Source organism: Anser cygnoides, chromosome 1 (genome assembly GCF_040182565.1).
Source record: "Anser cygnoides isolate HZ-2024a breed goose chromosome 1, Taihu_goose_T2T_genome, whole genome shotgun sequence".
In the NCBI taxonomy this organism is placed as follows: domain Eukaryota; kingdom Metazoa; phylum Chordata; class Aves; order Anseriformes; family Anatidae; genus Anser; species Anser cygnoides.
In genome coordinates, this window is record NC_089873.1 from 157,452,732 (window position 1) to 157,472,500 (window position 19,769).

At 46.9% G+C, this 19,769-nt stretch overlaps 2 protein-coding genes across 2 annotated transcripts; one reads left to right on the forward strand and one right to left on the reverse strand.

The window, feature by feature from the left end:
- Nucleotides 1-14,308: 14,308 nt before the first annotated feature.
- On the reverse strand, nt 14,309-16,758 carry LOC136789708 (collagen alpha-1(I) chain-like). The gene is made up of 3 exons (XM_066990523.1): nt 16,734-16,758; nt 15,396-16,614; nt 14,309-14,955 (listed from the first exon to the last, which is right to left on the reverse strand). The coding sequence occupies exons 1-3, from the start codon at nt 16,756-16,758 to the stop codon at nt 14,799-14,801; spliced, it is 1,401 nt and encodes a 466-aa protein (XP_066846624.1). The 3' UTR covers nt 14,309-14,798.
- On the forward strand, nt 16,020-18,783 carry SOX21 (SRY-box transcription factor 21). The gene has a single exon (XM_066986874.1). It carries the CDS (start codon nt 16,757-16,759, stop codon nt 17,597-17,599), a length of 843 nt encoding a protein of 280 aa, XP_066842975.1. The 5' UTR covers nt 16,020-16,756; the 3' UTR covers nt 17,600-18,783.
- The last annotated feature ends 986 nt before the right edge of the window (nt 18,784-19,769 follow it).

Genomic DNA, 19,769 nt, shown 5'->3' on the forward strand with positions numbered 1-19,769 from the left:
TGCATAATTGTTAATTTTAACACTATAAAAGGTTCTGATGCAGAGGAGATAAAGCGTTGGAGGAAGAATTAATTGAAATGTATCTTCCAATCACACTGGTTCCCTACTTCCAGTTTCACAAAAATTATACATTGGATTTGAGGTTAAAATAAATTTACATTTGTGCTACCCATAAAGCTTTCAGACTAGTAGAAAATAGATAAGTTAATTGTTTCTAAAACCCATAAAGGGTTTACCCTGAGAATAATTCAGGGCAGTCTCCTGTTCATAGCCCACAGCACCGTGAGCAGCCACATAGAGGATTCTTCCCAAGCTGCTGCAGACATAATTGGTCAGGAGATATGTGACAGGAGGCTTTCACAACAGCAGGTGATAGACTGACAGAAAAGGAGCTCAAGCTCCACCAATATTTAATCTGGATATTAAACACTCTATGCTTCCTAGAGCTACTAATATTTTTTTTTTCTCAAATGTCAAATGTTTACTCTCTGCCTGTATGCTTCAAGTGAAGTATTATGAGGTAAAGCTACTAGGTTTTGATTCTTTAGTTTACATTTGTATTATAAATATATAAATGCACACAAAACATGCAAAATTAGTTTTATAGGGCTATTAGGAAGAAAACAGTTGGGGCAAATGAATTCAGAAATCATGGGACTTGTATCTAATTCATGATTAGATGAATGTAAAAGGCCATCCTGACATAATTGACTAACCCCAAATAGCCTATGAATATCAGTTAATATCCTGTTAAGCCTTTGTTTGAACACAATCACTATTAAACAAATGTCTTTTGCCTGATTCTTTAGACAGGGGTTTCACTGCATGCTGTGTATGTTTTCTGGGTGCAGGGAAGAGTAAAAAGAGGCAGCAAAGTGTAACGTTTACTTCTTCATTCTCTGTTCACGTGGGGTGGGATGCTGTATCAGCATCGAATTTTCACCTCTAAAAACCTGAGCTTAGAGCCTACGTAGTGAAAAAAATGGCGGTTTCATCACAGGATTCAGCAGATGTTTGTCCACACAATACAGACAGCACATTTCTGCCACAAGGAGATACAGTATAAAAACAGCAACAAACTGAGATGAAGGGGGACCGAGAGAAGCTGGGAGGAAAGCTTGCACAGCACCTGCCCACACTCTACTTGGATTTAGTTCATTTCATGAGTTCTACTTTCATGAATACCAAATTCAACAAACACAGTGTAAGAAAGGAGCAGTATTAGAATCTGCTTTATGCTAAGATGCATTATCACTTGAATAACATTCTATTGCTTAGCAAAATACTCAGTATTTTCCCTCTCTATTAGACCTTTCACAGAAAATAATAGCATGTTTGTTTTTTCAAGTCCCATAGCAAATGCAAGGATTATACATCTATAATTTTAGGACACAAAGGCACAGAGCCCCAAAGCAAACAAAGATGCAAACTGTGCTGAGAACATACTCAGATATTACACAGCATATTGTAGTAAGAACATAAAAGCGTCATCAAAAGCTCTCCTCAGCAAAGCTCAAGTATGGCATATGGGGTCAGAAATGGGCAAAGTTTAGTCATTATGATTTGTGGAAAATAATTCCCATCTCTCAAAAATCCATGTCTTTAATTGCATTTTCTGTATAAGCTGAATGTAGGTAGGTAGAACTGTAGGCAGAATTACATTGCAGCAACAGAGCACCAGTGATTTTCTAAGCCTGGGATACTGGGTATTTAATTTTGCTTTTAAGTCCATACTGTCGTGGGCACTTACGCACACAATAGAAAAGGAGATATGTCCCAATCAGTTTATAAGATACTATGAAGAAAGTGCATAATGGAGCAACCAGATATATAAATAGAATAATACAAAGAAACCTAATCTACTGCAAAGCTATAGTTCAATCCTTCTGCAACACAAGTGCAAAGCTAAACTGCCTTATGAATAGCACAAGAATCCATACAGACAGAACTATATAACCTGTCAGATCAAAAACCTTGAACTATTGTTTATCATCGTTATTTCATTTTATGAAAGAAAGAAGGAAAATATCTAATGACTATATCAAGAAATAAGCATTAGTAAATTGGAATGTTGCATTGAGTACATCTGAGAAATGATAAGGTTTATTATATGTTCTCTCTTTTCCCCCTTCCTTTCTCCCCATTCTTTACACACCCCCCGCCCTTTTTTTTCCTCTGTGTGTTTATACGTCCATGTTAGACATGTACAGAAATGAATATTGAACATGGGAGGTAAATTCCACCCTAGCTTACATCTTGTGCAATTCTACTGATTTCAGGTCAGTAGGAATTCATCTCGTACCTTTTGACCTGAACATGTAATTGAAGTTCAGGGTCGTGTGAGTTGTTGTTGTTGTTCTTTTTTTTTTCTTTGGAAAGAGTAATTTCAAATGGAATCAGATCTCCCTGATAAAACATTTTTAATCACAAAGATTTTACGAAGTCCCGTTTCCCTGAGTACAGGAAGATTCAAGTATTCAACTCAAAGACTTTCTTTCCAGTCTTTTCTAATGGTCCCAGTCTTCATATTTTGCTCAGGCTCTATCTTGTTTCTGTTTTTATTCTTGTGGGGCTTTTCTTTCTCTCTTCCACACACACACAAGTACACATCCTGCTCCATTAAAAACAATAGTCAGCCAAACCCCTCTCCTACACTATCCAGCCTGTACAGCCTATGTACGTACCTTGGTTTTGAACAGTAATGTATGCTTTTGTTTGGGGTGGAGGTCGCTATTATTTCATAAAGAAGCTTAACTGTTTCTTACAGCTGCCTTAAAAGAAGGTAGTGGTTACACCCATAGCTTCAATGACATTTCACCCAAGCCACAACACAAAGAATGCAACTCAGGATAGAGTACAGTCTAAGATGTGAAAGACAAATGATTACAGCCAAAGATGTAGAACGAGTATTTTTACATAATTGACATAGTACATGACAATTACCTTGAAGAACTAAACATCATTCAATATAAATAAAGACCATCGTCTGCAAGCAATAATAGCTTTGGAGTTTTGGAGACCATGGATAGAAATGTTACTTGACTGTATGCTCTGTCTCTCTGGGATAGCTGGTTGAGGACTCTGCCTCAGTCACTGGACATTGCTCCATGCCTTGTGAAAGACCCATACACTGAGACAATAAATGCATTGAGCCACACCTAAAAGAACTAGGAAAAACAGCTATAACTTCAATCCAGAATAAATAGGTATGTTTTGTCTAACTGTGGACAGTCAAGAAAAGTGTTACGAATGATCTGAGGCTGTAGTATTAATGCACATAAATTACAGTGCATTAAACCCTCACGTGGATGCTCTCATTTAGTACTGAAACAGCCTTCTCCAGAAGAAACTCCTGTAGAGTTTCACATTGAAGTTTAAGGACTAAGCAGCAGTGAAACCAAGTCATTTCAATTCTAAATAGGAGTATCTGTGCACAAATTTTAGAAACTGCAACTTTTTATGTTTATTTACATTATCTTAATGTCCTATACAAACACTTGGCTATGTTTTGGCTTTGTTTGTTTGTTTGTTTTTCTTTTTTTTCTTTCCTTTTTTTTTTTTTTTAATTTTTCTAATTTGTTGGAAGGCTGCATTTAAGATCAAAGTGATTTCTTCATGGACACAAATATGTATTATGGACAGGTTTATCTTGTTGAGGTGGAGAACCTATTTTAATAGTGTGTCCTTGAATGCTAATGGTTCCAGTTCGGTTTTGAGTGCTGCTGATAAAGATTGTAATACAGCTTACATATCTATGCTTCTTAAATGTGTTACCATTTTTATCAAGGCGACTGATCTTGGAGCACTATTTGTGGTTTCATCAATGTTATAGACAATGAGACAAATTGTCGACTACGATAAACAAATGTGGTGCCAGGGATTTCTGCACAGAAATTCACCAGCTCGGTAAGGATCTGGTCCAATGTTCAAACACGTAGGCTATTAATGAAATACTCAATCATTAAGATATATGAAATAGAGCAATTTCCTGTAACAGGTTTCAATGGTGTGGATAAGTGTGCTCCCCTCTGTTGTGCTTCTTCAGTTCTGGAAAGGTGTCTCATTGAGTTAGGAGGAGCCGGAAACTCAGGAATCCTCGTGCATCAGAGGACTTTGAAGAGCCTGAGCTCATGGGGAGAAAGGTGTGGGAAGCCAAGTATCACGAGATTGGGTGTGACTACAGCAGGACCAGAAGCTTGGAGCCTTGATCTGTCTGTGAGGAAGGTGAGGGATGATATTAGGACAGCTTCACCCCCTGCTCCATCTACTCCTGCATATGTCTGTTCTCCAAACCGACCTGTCACTGGTCTTTTGAACTAGGGCCCTCATGAGTGCTAGGAAAGAGGGAAGAAAATCTCTTTGCACCTTTTACCTGTGCCACCGCTGCCCCTGCTGGCTAGCTATACTACTGCAGTAGAAACTGCCCTGCCAGTCGGCTGGGTGACAGGAACTCTAGTTAGGGTTAGAACGAACATGGAGGTAATATGTATATTTTCCTTCTTCATTTCTGGAGGTAAGCCACAGGTTTTAGGCTCCATTTCCACAGGCACTGTTCATGTTTCATCCCAGTTTTACCCTCTAATAGGGCTAATGCGGTGTCTTCCTTGTTTGAATGTCAGTGTTTGTCACACAGGAGGAGGTGTCATGAATAGCTTATGCGCATTTCAGGCTGTGCCACCGCTGAAATGGAGAGTCCCATCTTCATCTTTGACTTCATCTTTCCACCGCCTCTCATACAGCAGCATTAGCAATAGAATGGGTGTTTGTGTGGCTGCTGAAAACTAGTGTCTGCTTTCTTTTTTGGATGGTTATTTTTTAGCTGGATCAACTGATTGATCTGACTGCAGCTTTCAGCACTGGTGCAGAGCAGGAGGAGATAGGTTCTGGATGGAAGGTTCTGGGAAGGCCTGTGGGTCCTCAAGCTATAATACCAGCACCCCTCAGGGATCTTTAAACCCTTTTCTGGCAGTGACAGTCACTCAAAAAATGGACTTTCAGTTTCTATCAGTACTGATCTGGCCTCTGATCTTCCTTTCGGAAGGAAGTTAGAAACACTTGCACTGACAAGATGGCATTGCAGTGTGTTCCACGTGTGGCTGTCCCTATGTTCTGTCGGAAACGTCACTGGTGCCGAGTGTGGACATCCAGTTAAAAAAGGGGCTCGTGCGGAGTGCTTGGATGTTCAGGGCAGCAGTGGACTCAGTTCTAGGCTTCAGTATGAAATACTCACTTTAACAGGTACATTAGGTGGAATTGTTCCTGGTTAACTCAGGGACAACTGCTCCTTTGTATTGACGAGCTCAAATAAGACACTGTCTAAAAAATACTATGGGTAGGTTGGAGGCAGGCCTATTCAGAGAGGCATACTCATGGATACAGCTTAAATATTCACTTTGATATTTACTTCCCCTCCGACCTGCCAAAACTGAGATTTGTTGGTCCTTGCATAACATGGCAAGGCTTGTTTTTGCAGGCTTTTTCTGAATGCAAAGAAAGAATGATAGAGGAGCAGAGTGGAAAAGTCCTGGTTGGGGGTGGGGGGTGAGTTTAGACGTGGAAGGTGAGAAAACTCCAGCTCTGATTTTTTGTCCAATCTGTGAAGTTTGTCCAGTCAGCCACAGCCTTGGACAGGCTCTCTGTTTGAATGAGACCAATTTAAATAAATAATCATTAAAGAACAACAATCACCTGAGCCCTGATTCCCAACCAATACAGAAATGAGTTTGTTATCTACACAGAACTATCTGGTTAGGTTGTTTGTGTCAGCTGAATATAATACCTGGCAAGTTCACACCCAGCTATTTACATCTGTATGTTATGATCCAGGAGCAAGTAAACTACAGAGGAATCATACCTACATTAACTGTGCTTAGCTTCCTCAACAGAAAAAAAAACAGGGAAACAAAATACTGAGAAAAGAGAAGAAACATTTTCTTCTATAATTTTAGCTCTATATACCCTTACAGATAATGTACGCATTGAATTATTTCTGATTTCTTGTTAGAATAATCACATGTCCACAAATACACAAAGCATGAAGTTTCAGCGCATTTTGTATTGTTAGACTTCCCATATCCCAGATTCCCCATCGTGTTCAGTCCTGTGTAGATAGTTACAGTAATGATCTTTTATTAACTTGGCTGGAGTAACTGCCATGACTCTCAATAATGACATTAGTGTTTAGGTATTTGTATGTCTAAGCACTTACATAAGTAATCATATCACAATGTCAACTTATTGTACTTATTATTTTGCAAATGTTACAACCGCCACCTCCTGTTAAACACAAAAAGGAAAAAAAAAAAAAAAGAAAAAGGAAAACGTCAGAGTGCCTGAAGGAATCCTGCCGGTTTTAATTTATTGTTTTGTCTTAAGCTCTATGTGCTGTGAGCCAAAATAAACTAATTGCATCTACACTTTGAGGTAAAACTCCCGTGTTAAACTCATCTCTGCCTCTAAGAAAATCAAAACATCTATAAGCATATGAGTGTTCGAAGGGGTAGTACTAACACGTACGGGAGACAAAGAGAAAGGGATCTGTTCTTCTGAAGGGAAAGGATTATGTACTTTCAGCCTTTCCTGCAATAGCAGGAACTGAAAGTTCAACAGGCTCCTTATCTTTAAGATAACCAGTCATGCCACTAAACAGAGTGAGAGATAAGCAAAGAATAGGTGACTGGCAACAAAGTGGTTTAATGAACTGGCCTTTTGCCTAAGAAGACCTGAACTCAACAGTGGTGTCAAAAGAGCTGGTTTGACCATTTTAATTTACTGCCTGTCTCCAATGAACCCGGGAGTCAGGTTGGGAGAGCCCATGTATTTTGGAGGTCTTTGAATTAAGTCTTAAGAGAATAAAGCATGTTTTGTATATTTGCTCTGACTAAGATCATTGTTTGTTACAGTAAACAAGTGAACTATTTTTTGTTTTCTATCTACCTTACTTCCTGTCTATTTTTTTACACTGGTAAAACTGAGCATATTGGTTTTACTCTTCAGTCATGCACATAAAACTTGCGAAAAGAAACATCATGATCCTATTCCAGAAATTCCTAATGTTAATGCTGATGTGGATCATATAGGAGGCATGAAGGTGCTTTACCTGTCCATGTAATGACCAGCAGAACAGAAGGACACCAGTCTCACATTTTCCATGAGTCAACAGGAACATTTCCATTAATTTTAGTAGGCTGGGCTCATACCTTGTGTTCATGTTTTCACAAACTATGTTTTAAAGTATGGCTCCGCTGACAGATAAGAGCTTTACTGCTATTTTTGACAGATTTCAATTGAAGCATGTGAAAGTACATGGTGTTTTGTTGGTCAAACACAGTTACTGTTGTTGATTTACTGTACAACACATTAGCACATCTCGCAGGCACATTTGCAGCATATTCTAATAACATGATTATAGCAATAGAGAAAATTATTCATTAATTCATTTTTCTGGCATCTACATCTTCAGTTGTTATAGCACTTAAAAAATACAGTATTTATGCTAAAAAAAAAAAAAGGGGGGGGGGTGAAAAGAAAAGGTAGTATACTTTGTGGCTAAGATGTGATTTTGGTCCTTCTGTGTGTTGAAAAATAGGTATCAGAGTCCTGATAATTCAGCAAAAGACCATGGCTAGGCTATCCAGAAGTTTTCATTTTAGCATCATCTCTAGCTGCTCTCTGCTACAGTAAGCTCAAATCCCTGTGAGCTAAGCTAGACCATAAATTCATAGCACATCATCTACTCCATTGTAACTGCCTATCACCCCTTGTTCTTAACTTACAGTGTGTGAGGTGGCTTGTACTTTTTTTCCTCTGAAGGATGATTTCTAGTTATTTTCTTTCCTTTCTCCTGTGTTTACCATAGGGTAAAAGCATGCATATAGGCACTTAGCATAGAGAAGCTACGTAGTCACCTACTTGTTTACTTCAAGCCAATGTGTTCAAGTACCAGAATGACTGAGTTCCATTTGCAAAATGGAGTACAGGCCCAGATAAATCCAAGAAAATTGAACTTTATATAGTCTTTGTTATAACCATTGTTTAACCATCCTGCTTGGAAAACACTCGAAGCCTTAAAAAACTGGAGGGGGTGAGCAAGAAACAATACAAAACTCTGTTTCTATCATAAAGCATAAATGTGCTTTGGACCTATTCCATTCAGAGTATACAGATATTTTCAAGGAATTCAAGGCATAAAATCCCATTGAATCTCCTTGAGGGAACTAAAGTAAATGAAAATATGGCACCCTCATATTTTAAAAGATCTGTGCTTAATTCTCTGTAGGTCTTTTAGAATACACACATCTGAATCATTTACTTTCTGGGCAAATGAGAATTTCTGGCATGACTTTCTTCATATTCTATAAATAGCATTTCATGAAATGTAAGAAAAATATGACAAGGGAACTGAGAACCAAAGGAACTCCTTCTGAAAGTTTTGATTTATTTTTTTTCCCCACTGAACTGGTGTCACTGAGAACACTGCAGAAGCCCGTGAGAATTTAGAATTCTATTGCTTAAAGTATGTTCTGCTCTCTGTTAATCTTTCTATAGAATCAGTAACAAAAGTCAGATTTTCAGGATGAAACACTAATGAATCTGTTATCTTTTACAACACTAATAATAACCATCCCTGCATGGGACAATATTATGGAAGAAAATGAAGTGTCCATAAATATTATAAATTTCCTTGTAAAAATACCCTAAATAAATTTTATACACCTAGGGCTAATTTTGTCACTGACTTGTTACACCATTGACAAATTTTTGCCAATACTATCTAAAAATGACGGCCCTTACTTTTTTCATGCTGCGAAGCATAATGCAATTCAAATAACGTACATAGAAATTTTAATATAAATGATATACAGTAATTTATAAAATTGAATATTATAATTATAGATCTAGGGAAAGCAGTTGGAAGAGAAAATAAGGTTGAAATGATGCATAAAATGTATTTTCAGCAGAGATTTGAAACAAAATAGAAAGGTGATAAAGTTAAAATAATAGCAAAGTTGTTTCGGGAACAAGACTTCTCACAGATAATGAAAAGATTATGCTAAGAAGAAAGAGGAGACAAGTGCCAAATAAACAAAGGGGACCAGACAGGAAAAAAAATAAAAAAAAATCTTCAGCATGTTTATGGAAGACGTACCTTTTGTCTAGGTACGGAGATAAATTTTCATCACCAGGTATTTAAAATCGTAGCTGACGGGGTTGTGCTTCTCTGTAAGAAAGAAGATGCCGCTTAGCCTGTGTCAGCCCCCAGAGCAGGATGTCCACCTGCTGCACTACGAGGAGATGATGGCATACACGAGCATTTCAGGCAGTGGGGCAGTGTGGTGGCAGCGGTGCCGGTCACACGCGTAGGTAGGAGAGGAAGAGCGAAGACGTGGGCTGTGAACTGGCAGAACATCCGGGTCCTGAGGAGCAAAAAGGAAAACGGATCCCAGGAAGAACCAAGCCAAACTTCAGTTTGATTCTTCCTATGTCATTGACTCATACAAAGCCAGGCAGAAAAACTCCTGTTCTAAGGCATGGCCAACCTTGCCAAATTAGTCTAACCTGTTCTTAAAATCCCTCAGTATTCCCACAGCCTTCCCAGGCAAGGGGAGGCTCCACATATCTATCCTCACTGTTTGCAGCTTATTTTTTCTAGTGTTTAACTTGAATTCACATCTTAAGGTGAATTACCTGTTGCCTAGGCCCAGAAACACACAGGGCGATTCAATCTCCTCATCACTGCAATTACCTTTAAATCCCTTCAAGACCACTTTGTCTCCTAAGTCATCTCTTTTTCAGTTTAAGTAACAACCCTTTCATGTAAATCACATTTTTCAGACCTCTAAACAGTCTCACTGCATTATGTTCCATGACTCCATGTCTTTTGTGAAGTCCAGTACCAGACAAAATACTCCAACAAAATCATTTACAATGATGCAGGGACTATCCTTTTCTGGCAAAAGAGCTCGGTGTTGTGTGGCTATTATTAATATTCTTACTGATGTTATTATTAATCAGTTTTCTTATGATATGATTACACCCACCTGTCAAGCACTAATAGGAACAAGTTATTCAAAGTAATAGATTACTGATATAAAAGAGAGAGAAAAAAAAAATGTTATAAAGAAAAAATGTATGGCAATTATTACTATTGAAACTATTATAAATACACTTCAGTGATGAAAAAAAATAAATAGCCAATGTTTATCACAATAAGAGTTAACTAGTCAACTGACTTGAGATTACATGATAGTTTCAGTTCAATCTCCGTGACAATGGAAGCCATTACACATCCTGCAAGTCTATTGCAAAGATAGTGCAAGGTTTAGCAGAATCCTAAAAGCTGAGGTAAGGATGGTGGGGGATAGGCAACCAAGAACTCCTCAATCCCTATTTTTTGACTTCTTACACTCACAGAGCAACCACGAAGTGGAGGGGCTCCTTTCCCAGCAGCACACTTGTGGGAAGCAGAAGCATCCTGTCACTGCCCTGAGGTAGAAAAGCTCATCCCCAAAGCACCTAAAATAAATAGATACAAAAAGTGGAATTGTCAGCTGTCTGAATCAAGAGCACTAAATAACACTGACTTTATGCCATCTGGGTACAGTTGATGCTGGCTGAACTAGACTCAGAGCACACTCCCACAGGCAGTTGAAGAACATCTTCCAGTTCAGTCTCACCTGCTCCTCCATGGAAATCAAACGACAGTGAGTGAGAAGATTTGCTTGGAAAGCTGTTGCACTGTTGATCTGAACTAAAATACAGGTACAGGTGCTAATGTAGGTGTGGGGTGTATGCATGGGCATCCTCTGCCATTTGGTCACTAGAAGTAACTCATGACCAATAGCTTTGACCTTTCCGAGTGACTTGGATTCCTCCTAGCTGAACAGAACCCAGAACAGAACTGGTCTTACAAACTGATAAGCAAGACACTGTCCATAAAGAAGAAAATACTGTGAGTTTATGTCTAAGAAGGGACACAAATTCCTTCTGTTAAGGGTCTCTTTTCATTACTTGTTTGTATTCAACTAAAAAGTAATTATAATGAAACAGCAAAGACTTATGCTCAGCTTTTCTTCAGAGAGGAATGGCCCAAACATTTAACTCTGATCTTCATTTTAGTTTCCTTGTGTGCCCTTACAGATCCTGGAGTGCTTGCCAGAGGTACCCAGACCACGGTCTTATCCAGTGAAATAGAAGAGCTTGTCTTCAAAATGGCATGGATTTTTTAGGAGCTGCCTAGCACCCATGACTAATAAAACGACTTTGGGTGGTTCATAGGTATGAATCATTCCTGAACAAAAGTGGTCATTAAAATGTATTTATTCCAAGAAAAACAAAACAAAACAAAAAAACACCTCTATGTCTGCTGGACAGCCCTAAGAAGTGAAACAAGAAGACAAACTGATGATTGTCAGTTTACAATTTAAATTGAATTGAAATGTAAAAATCTTCAAAGATCCCTCTCCCTCTGGAAAAGAAAAAAAAATCTCTTGGTTAAAAAGCTTCGTGATCTACTCCAAGAACATATGATCTAATTTATCTTTCCACAGTGAGGCTCCCTTTGCAGAAGAGGCTCCTAACCACTGGATTAGAGGGCACTCAGTTCTCAATTTTTAGCTATCCTCTGGACAACAGAAAAGGTGAATGAAAGGCGCAGAAGGTGGATGAGTGAGAGCAGCCCAGAAAGTGGGGACAGCAGTTAAGGATTCCTGGCCTTTGTCCAGCGACATTTTAAGAGCCTGTGAGAGAAGCCTACGGTAGGGGAAGACTCACCTAGCAGCAAGGCTCTAAGCAAGGCTCTCCTTTCCTAACAGTGAAGTACTGAACCCCACTATAAAGTCTGGTCAAGACAGTTCCACACACGCTGTTGAGGTCCTTTACTCTTGGAAAAGTAATTCCTTTGAAGAAAAGCTAGAGGCAGCTGCTCACACAGGAAAACCTGCACCCTGGACAGCCAGTGGTCTCCATCCGTATCAGCTCTGATTTCAGCACTTGAGAGAAGAGGAGCCTACGCTTCCTCATACTTGATGAGCTGTAGGTAGCTACTTGTGCTCGAGAGGTATTTGGCTGCCTGTTCTGGAACATCCAAGTCTGACCAGGAATTTGCAGCAAACTTACTTTTCGCCTTTGGGTCCTAGGGACTTGTCAGCTAGGGGTCAGGTGCTAGCATGTAACCACCCAGCTCCTGGTTTTGTTCTAAAAACATCCTTGTCTGCGGTTCTGATCACTCTTCCCAGGCTGCATGACCCCTGCAAAGCTAACAGGATTAAAAAGCATGAGGGAAAAGAAAAAAAGAAAAAAAAAAAGAGTCAGTAAAGTACGTGAAAGTAGCTTGGATTACAAATGGAGTGCGTGCATGATAGCCAAGTTTTACCTCGTGTCATAGCAAATCAGGACAGGCTGCGTTTTAAACATTTCCTGGTGGCTGAAAGTAGTAAGGACTCATCACCGCCAAGGTCTCTGCTCAGGAAACTGCCTGCGGCTGATGTGCGAGACCTGCGTCTGGCGGTGCTGCAAGAGCAGTGCCGGTGTCCTAAAGCACGGAGATCGGGTTTGCCTTAAAAAATAACGGCACATGAAATCACGCGCACACACACAGAGCAGAACTTATCCCACCCTTACCAACACCGTAGCGTTTAATTTTCAAGAAAAATTATAGCACTTCCCTAAGCTTCCAAAACTAGTAAAAACTTTGTTAATTCCCTTTTAACTTAAAATAGCAAATGCAATAAACCGATGCTTTTATTATAAAAAGTTTACTCTCCAGCTGAGCGCTCGAGTGCCAAGTTCCATCCAGAATCACACTTTCACAGCCAAATTAGAAACTATAAACTTAGAAACCAGTGTTTTACGATAGCGTCCTTTGCCAGGCACTTCACTCGAGCTCGGGCTACCAGCTGCTCTAATAATAAGTGACTGTTATTGAAAAATAATAACACCGAGCTTCTGAAAGCGCTGCTTAAATGAATGAATTTTGCGTATCAGGCACGATAAGGGGATCACGGGCTAAAACCCCCTCTCTCGCTACAGGTGTACTCGACGTTGAAAGGGGGGGAAATGCTTGGGAGCAGGTCTTGCAAGACTCCGTGCGAGCAGAAAAGTTAGCCCGCAGTGTGTTTAAGCTAGCAGCGCGCCCGGCAACTTTTGACAGCTGCAAGTGATGTGGAAGCGGTGGCTGATACCTCCACAAAGCGAAATGTCAGCTCGCAAGCCGGCGTGTGGAAACGCTCAAGTGCGCAAACAAAGCCGTGAAAACGCGCTGGGGCTCTCCAAACACGGCGCAGCGCTAGGTCTCCAGAGCCCGTGAGTCAGCTTTTCAGGCAGCCGGAGTGATTAGGTGGAGATCGCTATCGGGCTAACCACTATTCTTCGCCTGCTTTTTATCTCCTCCACTCGCCACCCGATTATTAAGCGCCAATAAAAATTAGGGAGGCGAGGAGCTTTGCTTCCTCGAAACTCGCTTGAAACTCGGCTTTGAATTAACAGCGCGGGGACCGGGGATGCGCTGCCGGTCGCCCAAACCCCGAGGAACCCGAGGCTGCTTGGGCTGGGTGGCAAAAACTAAGGGCAAACCCGGCGGGATTACCCTGCGGGGTCGGGGAGATGCCCCAAGCCCCCGCAACAGGTTGAGAAAGCGCTTTGATCTCGCTCGGTGGAATACGGCGCTGGGTTCAGGAATTTCTTGTTCAGCCTCCGTGCGCCAGCGCATCTGCTCGGGGTTTTATTTTTATTTTATTATGTTTTTTCCCCCGATAACAGAGGGAAAGATTGCGCCCTTGAATTTGCATGCGTCGGAATTGACAGGTCAAAGGCAAGCAAATCCCATTATACACGAGCGTGTTGTCATTGTATCGATAACGCCGCATTATCAGCGCAATTAACACACTCGCACAACTCCGCGAAGATCACAGCCGAGGCTTAACAAAAAAAAAAAAAAAAAAAAAAAAAAAAACACGCAGATAAGGAACTGAACTCCGATAAAGCCTTCGCTCCTTGGCGGGGGATTTGGAAGGCTGGCCGAGGGCGGGCGCCCCGCACCGCCCCGCACCGCCCCGCACCCGGGCGAGAAGCGCGGCTGGCCCCGGCCGGGGCTCGGGGAGCTGAGCCCAGCCTGGCTCCAGGCGGAGCTGATGATAAGAGTTCCCAGCACTTGGTGCAAAGCTCTCGAAAGCAGATTACCGAAGAAGACCTCCCTTAGCCGCAGGTGCCGTTGGAAGGAGCGTGTGGGCACGGTTGGGTAGCCAGCGGCTACCGGGAGGGTTAGGTGGGGAGCAAGAGCTTTGGAAAGGAGACCTTCAGATGTGGCGTTGGTTTGCAAGTGGAAAAACACGCGTGAGCCCCTGTAGAGCCATTCGCAGGTTTCGGTCTGGGAAAGGATCGCGTAAAATAATTTGTGACCGGTAAACTCTGGTACCGCTTTCACCACTGGGAGAACGGGGGGTAACCAGACGCACGCACGGATGCGGCCACGGGGCTGCGAATGGCGACATTTTATTTTTTGAAGACGGCAGCCCATGAGTGGAGGCATCTCCCCTGCCTCGAGTTCTGCAAACACTCGCCTAATTTAGGCTCGGGTCGCTTGTGCACGACTCTGGGGGGACCCGCGAGGTGCCTCTTGTGCTCTGCTCGGGGCCCCAACCGCAGGGCCAGCGGCCAGGGCTCCCCCGAGGGCTCCCCGAGCGGCGAGTGAGGGCACGGGCTGGCCCTCGGGGCCGCGTTGAGCATCTTGGGGAGCATCTGCTTTGGGGATCGGGGATGGAGCCGGCCCAGCCGAGCCCCCCGGCGGCTTGTCCCCCCGTTTATCCCGGCGGCCGGGGACTTGATAAAGGCAGCTCTGGCTTTCCGTCGAGTTGAAGCAGCTCAGGCGCTTTCCCAGCGGCGCACAAAGCGAGGTGGAAGTCGATTATGCCGGCATCTGATCTATGCAAAGGGAGCCGCGGGATGAGCAGCCTCCTCCTACAAGTAAATCACAATAATGTCACATTTGAGTGGGCAAATATGGAATCGCCTCCCTCGCCAAACGAGGGGGTTTGTGCAGTCGGAAACGCCGGCTTCTCCTCTCCAGGCATCTCGTCTCAGGGGAACTGCCGGCCGACGGGCTGGCAGCCTGACCCCCGGGGCAGGGGTACCCCCACGGGCTTCTGCCCCTCCCGGTGCAGCTCCCACCTCCTCCAAATACCATCTCCCCGCCGAGCCAGCCGGGGCTCACAGATATCTCCATCTGCCTGCTTTTGACAACCGACTGCAACTTTTTTTTGTGTGTGTGTGTGTCACGGCTAAACAGATTGTCGGGGGTCAGACGCTGGCAAGGTGGATTTGGAGAGAATTGAGTAGAAGTAGCAGTGAGCGGGTGGCGAGGCACGGTGAGGGGGGAGAGGAGCTGCCCGGTACTTTACTTCAGGGCAGCCCAGCACTTCAGGCGGCTCTCAGGGGGGGCGCTGAGGGGCTGAGGCGCTCCGGGAAGCCCGGCGGGAGCCCGGGGCGGGCAGGGCCCGGAGGGGGCTCCGGGGACAGCGGGGACAGAGGGCCGCCAGCCCCCGGCTGAGGGCGAGGAGCGGCCCCGGGGAGCCCGGGCGCAGCGCGGCCGTTGGGCACCGCTCGGCGCAAGCCGTTGGGCACCACACGGCGGGCGGTGCGCAGCGCGCAGGCGCGGGGCCGCCCCTCCGCTCCCCAACCTGCCGGGGAGCCGAGGGGGCGTGGCCACCGGGGCTGGCCACGCCCCCTCCCATCTAAGCCACGCCCCCTCCCGGCTTGGCGGCCCCGCCCCGACGGCGGGCACGGGGAGCGCGCGGTGCTGCGGCGGGGGGGGGAGGAGGAGGAAGGACAGGAGGAGGAAGGACAGACGGGAGGAGGAGGAGGAGGAGGGGGCGGCCGGACCCGGCGCGGACCTCACCCCCGGCCCGGCTCCTCGGCCGGCGGAGACCGCCGAGCATTTTAATTGGGAGCCCCCCCTTCCTCCTCCTCCTCCTCCTCCTCCTCCTCGCCCTCGCCCTGCCTCCCTCCCTCCGCCCCCCGCCGCTCCCGCCCGCCCCGCCGCCCCTCCGAGTCGGCGGCGGCCAAGAAAACCCAGAGAGACCCGGCGGCTCCCGGAGAAGGGGGAGCGCGGGCGAGCGGCGCGCCGGAGCCGCCCGCCTGAAACTTGGCGAAGTTTGCCCGCCGCCGCCGCCGGAGGAGGAGGAGGAGGAGGAGGAGGAGGAGGAAGAAGAGGAGGAGGAGGAAGAGCCCGGCGGCGAGTATGAGCGAGGAGCGGGCGGCTCGCCGCGCCCCCGCGGGCGGAGCGGGGCGGCTGTGAGCGGAGCCGTCCGCGGCCCGCGCCCCCGGGGCCCCCCGCAGCGCCCGGGCCGCCGCGGAGCCGCCGTCCCGCACCGCGCCGCGCCGCCCCCCCGAGCCCCGCGGGCGGCGATGGCTCCGGGCGGGCTCTGACCGCCGCCGCCCCCCGGGAGGCCGCCGAGGGAGCGCCGTCGGGGCTCGCCGGACTCGCCCGCCCGGGCTCCGGCCGAGGACGAGCGGCGGGGAGCGGCGCCCGGCCCGGAGCCCTGACGGGGAACCGGAGCCGCCGGCCGGCAGAGCCCCGCGCCCGGAGCGGGGCCGCCGCGGAGCGGGAGCCGAGAGCGGCTTGGGAGGAGCGGAGCGCGGCGGGGCCGAGGGAGAGGAGGTGGAGGAGGAGGAGGAGGCAGAGCAGCAGCAGCAGCAGCAGCAGCAGGAGGAGGTGGCCGGCGGGGGCCGCGTGGCGCCGGGGCCGCGGGGGGCCAGCACCATGTCCAAGCCGGTGGACCACGTCAAGAGACCCATGAACGCCTTCATGGTGTGGTCGCGGGCGCAGCGGCGGAAGATGGCCCAGGAGAACCCCAAGATGCACAACTCGGAGATCAGCAAGCGCCTGGGCGCCGAGTGGAAGCTGCTCACCGAGTCGGAGAAGCGGCCCTTCATCGACGAGGCCAAGCGGCTGCGGGCCATGCACATGAAGGAGCACCCCGACTACAAGTACCGGCCGCGCCGCAAGCCCAAGACGCTGCTCAAGAAGGACAAGTTCGCCTTCCCCGTGCCCTACGGGCTGGCCGGCGTGGCGGACCACGAGCACCCGCACGGGCTGAAGGCGGCCGGGCTGCACGGCGCCGGGGCCGGCGGGCTGGTGCCCGACTCGCTGCTCGCCAACCCCGAGAAGGCGGCGGCCGCCGCCGCCGCCGCCGCCGCCCGCGTCTTCTTCCCCCCGTCGGCCGCCGCCGCCGCCGCCGCGGCCGCCGCCGCCGCCGCCAGCAGCCCCTACTCCCTGCTGGACCTGGGCTCCAAAATGGCCGAGATCTCCTCGTCGTCCTCCTCGGGCTCGGCGCTGCCCTACGCCTCCTCGCTGGGCTACCCGGGCGCCGGCGGGGCGGGCGCCTTCCACGGGGCCGCCGCCGCCGCCGCCGCCGCCGCGGCCGCCGCCGGGGGGCACACGCACTCGCACCCGTCCCCCGGGAACCCGGGCTACATGATCCCCTGCAACTGCAGCGCCTGGCCCGGCCCGGGGCTGCAGCCGCCGCTCGCCTACATCCTCCTGCCGGGCATGGGCAAGCCCCAGCTGGACCCTTACCCCGCCGCCTACGCCGCGGCGCTATGACCCGCGGCCGCCTGGGCGTGCGGGGGGACCGGGGACGGGGACGGAGGGGACCGGGGGGACCGGGGCGGGGGGCCCGGGCAGCGCCGTCGGGGGTCCCGGGGGCGGCGGGGAGCGGCGGGGCCGCCGGCGACCTGTTGCGCGCCGCCCCGCGCGGAGCTTGTGTGTGTTGCATGCGGTGTGTGCGGTTAGCCGAGCCGGGAAAGTATCAGGAAAAAAGGCAAAAAAAAGGGAAAAAAAGGCACTAAAAAATCCCCAGAAGATTAAAATAGGAGAGGGGAAGCGCCACGAAACCCCAGCCCCTTTCTTTCCCCGCGCCCCGGCGGTGCGGGCAGGCGGGGGGCGGCCGGGGCGGCGGAGAGGGGTCGCGGTGGGGCGAGGAGCCCCCAGCCTGTCCCCGTCCTGTCCCCGTCCTGTCCCCGTCCTGTCCCCGTCCCCATCCCGCCCGGGACCCTGCCCTGCCCCGGGACGCCGCGGCTGCAGCGGGACCCGCAGCGTGCGGCCGGAGAGGTCCCGACCCGTCCCGTCCAGTCCCCGTGATGAAGTCTCGCCCTCAGACTGTAAATTTGTGTATATCTCGGTGGAAACGTTTAGGTCTCCGATGGAAAACTCTGTCACTTCCTTTGCCCACGGTCGAGTCAGTTTTAACCCGAAGAAAAGGAGAAAAAAAAAAAAAAAGGAAAAAAAAAAGTAATGGAATGCCTTTCAAAGGGAATAAAAATATTGCGGGACCGCTTGGGGATCGCAATATTATCTAAGGTTAAATCAGACTTTTTTGTCTGAGTGCTAATTATCTATTTATTATTTAGCTGAACTGAAACAGAGCTTTGCTTTGACAGAAGAGTATTCTCATTTAAAAGAAAATCTGTCCCCCGTCCCCCCCCCCCCCCCCCCCCCCGCCAACATGAAGTGTTTTAAATGTGTTTTGGAGTACCCCTACCTGTTTAGCTTATTTTAGAGCGACGGCAATTCAATTGCAAACGACGATTTAAAAGCAAGATACAAATTTTAGAGGAAAAATCCTTCATCACTTTAGAGTTCTTTTTTGGTTTACTTTTGTAATGTGTATATTTTGACTAATGTTTGTGAATGAAGCTGGCTAACATGTATTTAGTTTCATTTTTGGCTTTATGTAATATAAAGTAAAAAGAAGAAAAACAAAGATTAAGTATTGGTTTTAACATTTACGTGTAAATGGGTTTCTTGTGTGATCTTCTAATTTAAAGTTAGACGTCTAAACTATATCTGTAAATTAGATTCCGACTACCACTCTGTTCATTTTTGAACAAAGAGTTTAAATAAAGCCTGAAGCAGGGAAAAGAGAAAATCCTCTATTTCTTGTTGAATTACTAACAAGATTTTTATCTGAATTGCCCTTACGTGCCTGGTCCAGGTGAGGTGTAAGGTATCCTCTAAAGGCTGTCTTTGTTTCACTTTTGAATAGATTTACCAGGAAATCTAAATCAAGCCATTGTTATTCAGAGCCAAAAACCTGATTTATCACATTTTTAATCGTGAATAGGAAAGAAGATAAAAAAGGGGGAAAAAAAGAAAAGCCCAAGTTGTCGTATTCTCTTAAAAAAAAGGCATTCATGGACCAGCAGAACAGAGTTCACTGAGTACACTGGGACCGTTCAAAGCGTTTAATCGGTTTCCTGTAACATTTGCAGGGTGGAAAGTTGCCTGACCACTTTATCTCGTTAGCATAAGAGAGCTCCACCACTTAAACCCGTGTAATTTGCTCACCTATCTAGGAAATATTTCTGATTTATTCCTGCAGTGATTTTCGCGGGGGTTCCCGAAGGCGACGAACCAAAACCTCGCTCCTTTCGCCTCCCTTCCCCTTTCTCTCGCCCGAAATACTTGGTTTCACGTGTAACTCGGGCAAACATCTGCACGGGAGCTCAGGTGCAGCGGGGGAAACAGGAGCGGGACAAAACGAGGAGCTCTGGAGGGAGCTGCGAGGATGGCAAAAAGTAAATGGCAGCGAGGCGAGAGAGCAGAGCCCGGCACCTTCCTCTGATGGCGAGCCCCAGCTTTCGGCTCGTTTTATGCGTCTCCGTGTGTGTATATACATATATATATATTCATACAGATATATACGGGAATATATACATATCTCCTTCCTTTTTCCTCCAGAGTGGCTGATTGCACCCTTAATTGTGACAGTAAC

Excerpts from the sequence above, each read along its gene's own strand:
- SOX21 (XM_066986874.1), top strand. The coding sequence starts at position 16,757 with ATGTCCAAGCCGGTGGACCACGTCAAGAGACCCATGAACGCCTTCATG.
- LOC136789708 (XM_066990523.1), bottom strand. The coding sequence starts at position 16,758 with ATGGTGCTGGCCCCCCGCGGCCCCG. Across the intron at positions 16,615-16,733 it reads GCTGGCCCCCCGCGGCCCCG|CCGCTCTCGGCTCCCGCTCC; the intron begins GCGCCACGCGGC and ends GCTCCTCCCAAG. Across the intron at positions 14,956-15,395 it reads AAGTGCTGGGCTGCCCTGAA|GAGGAGGCTGCTCATCCCGC; the intron begins GTAAAGTACCGG and ends ATTTACTTGTAG.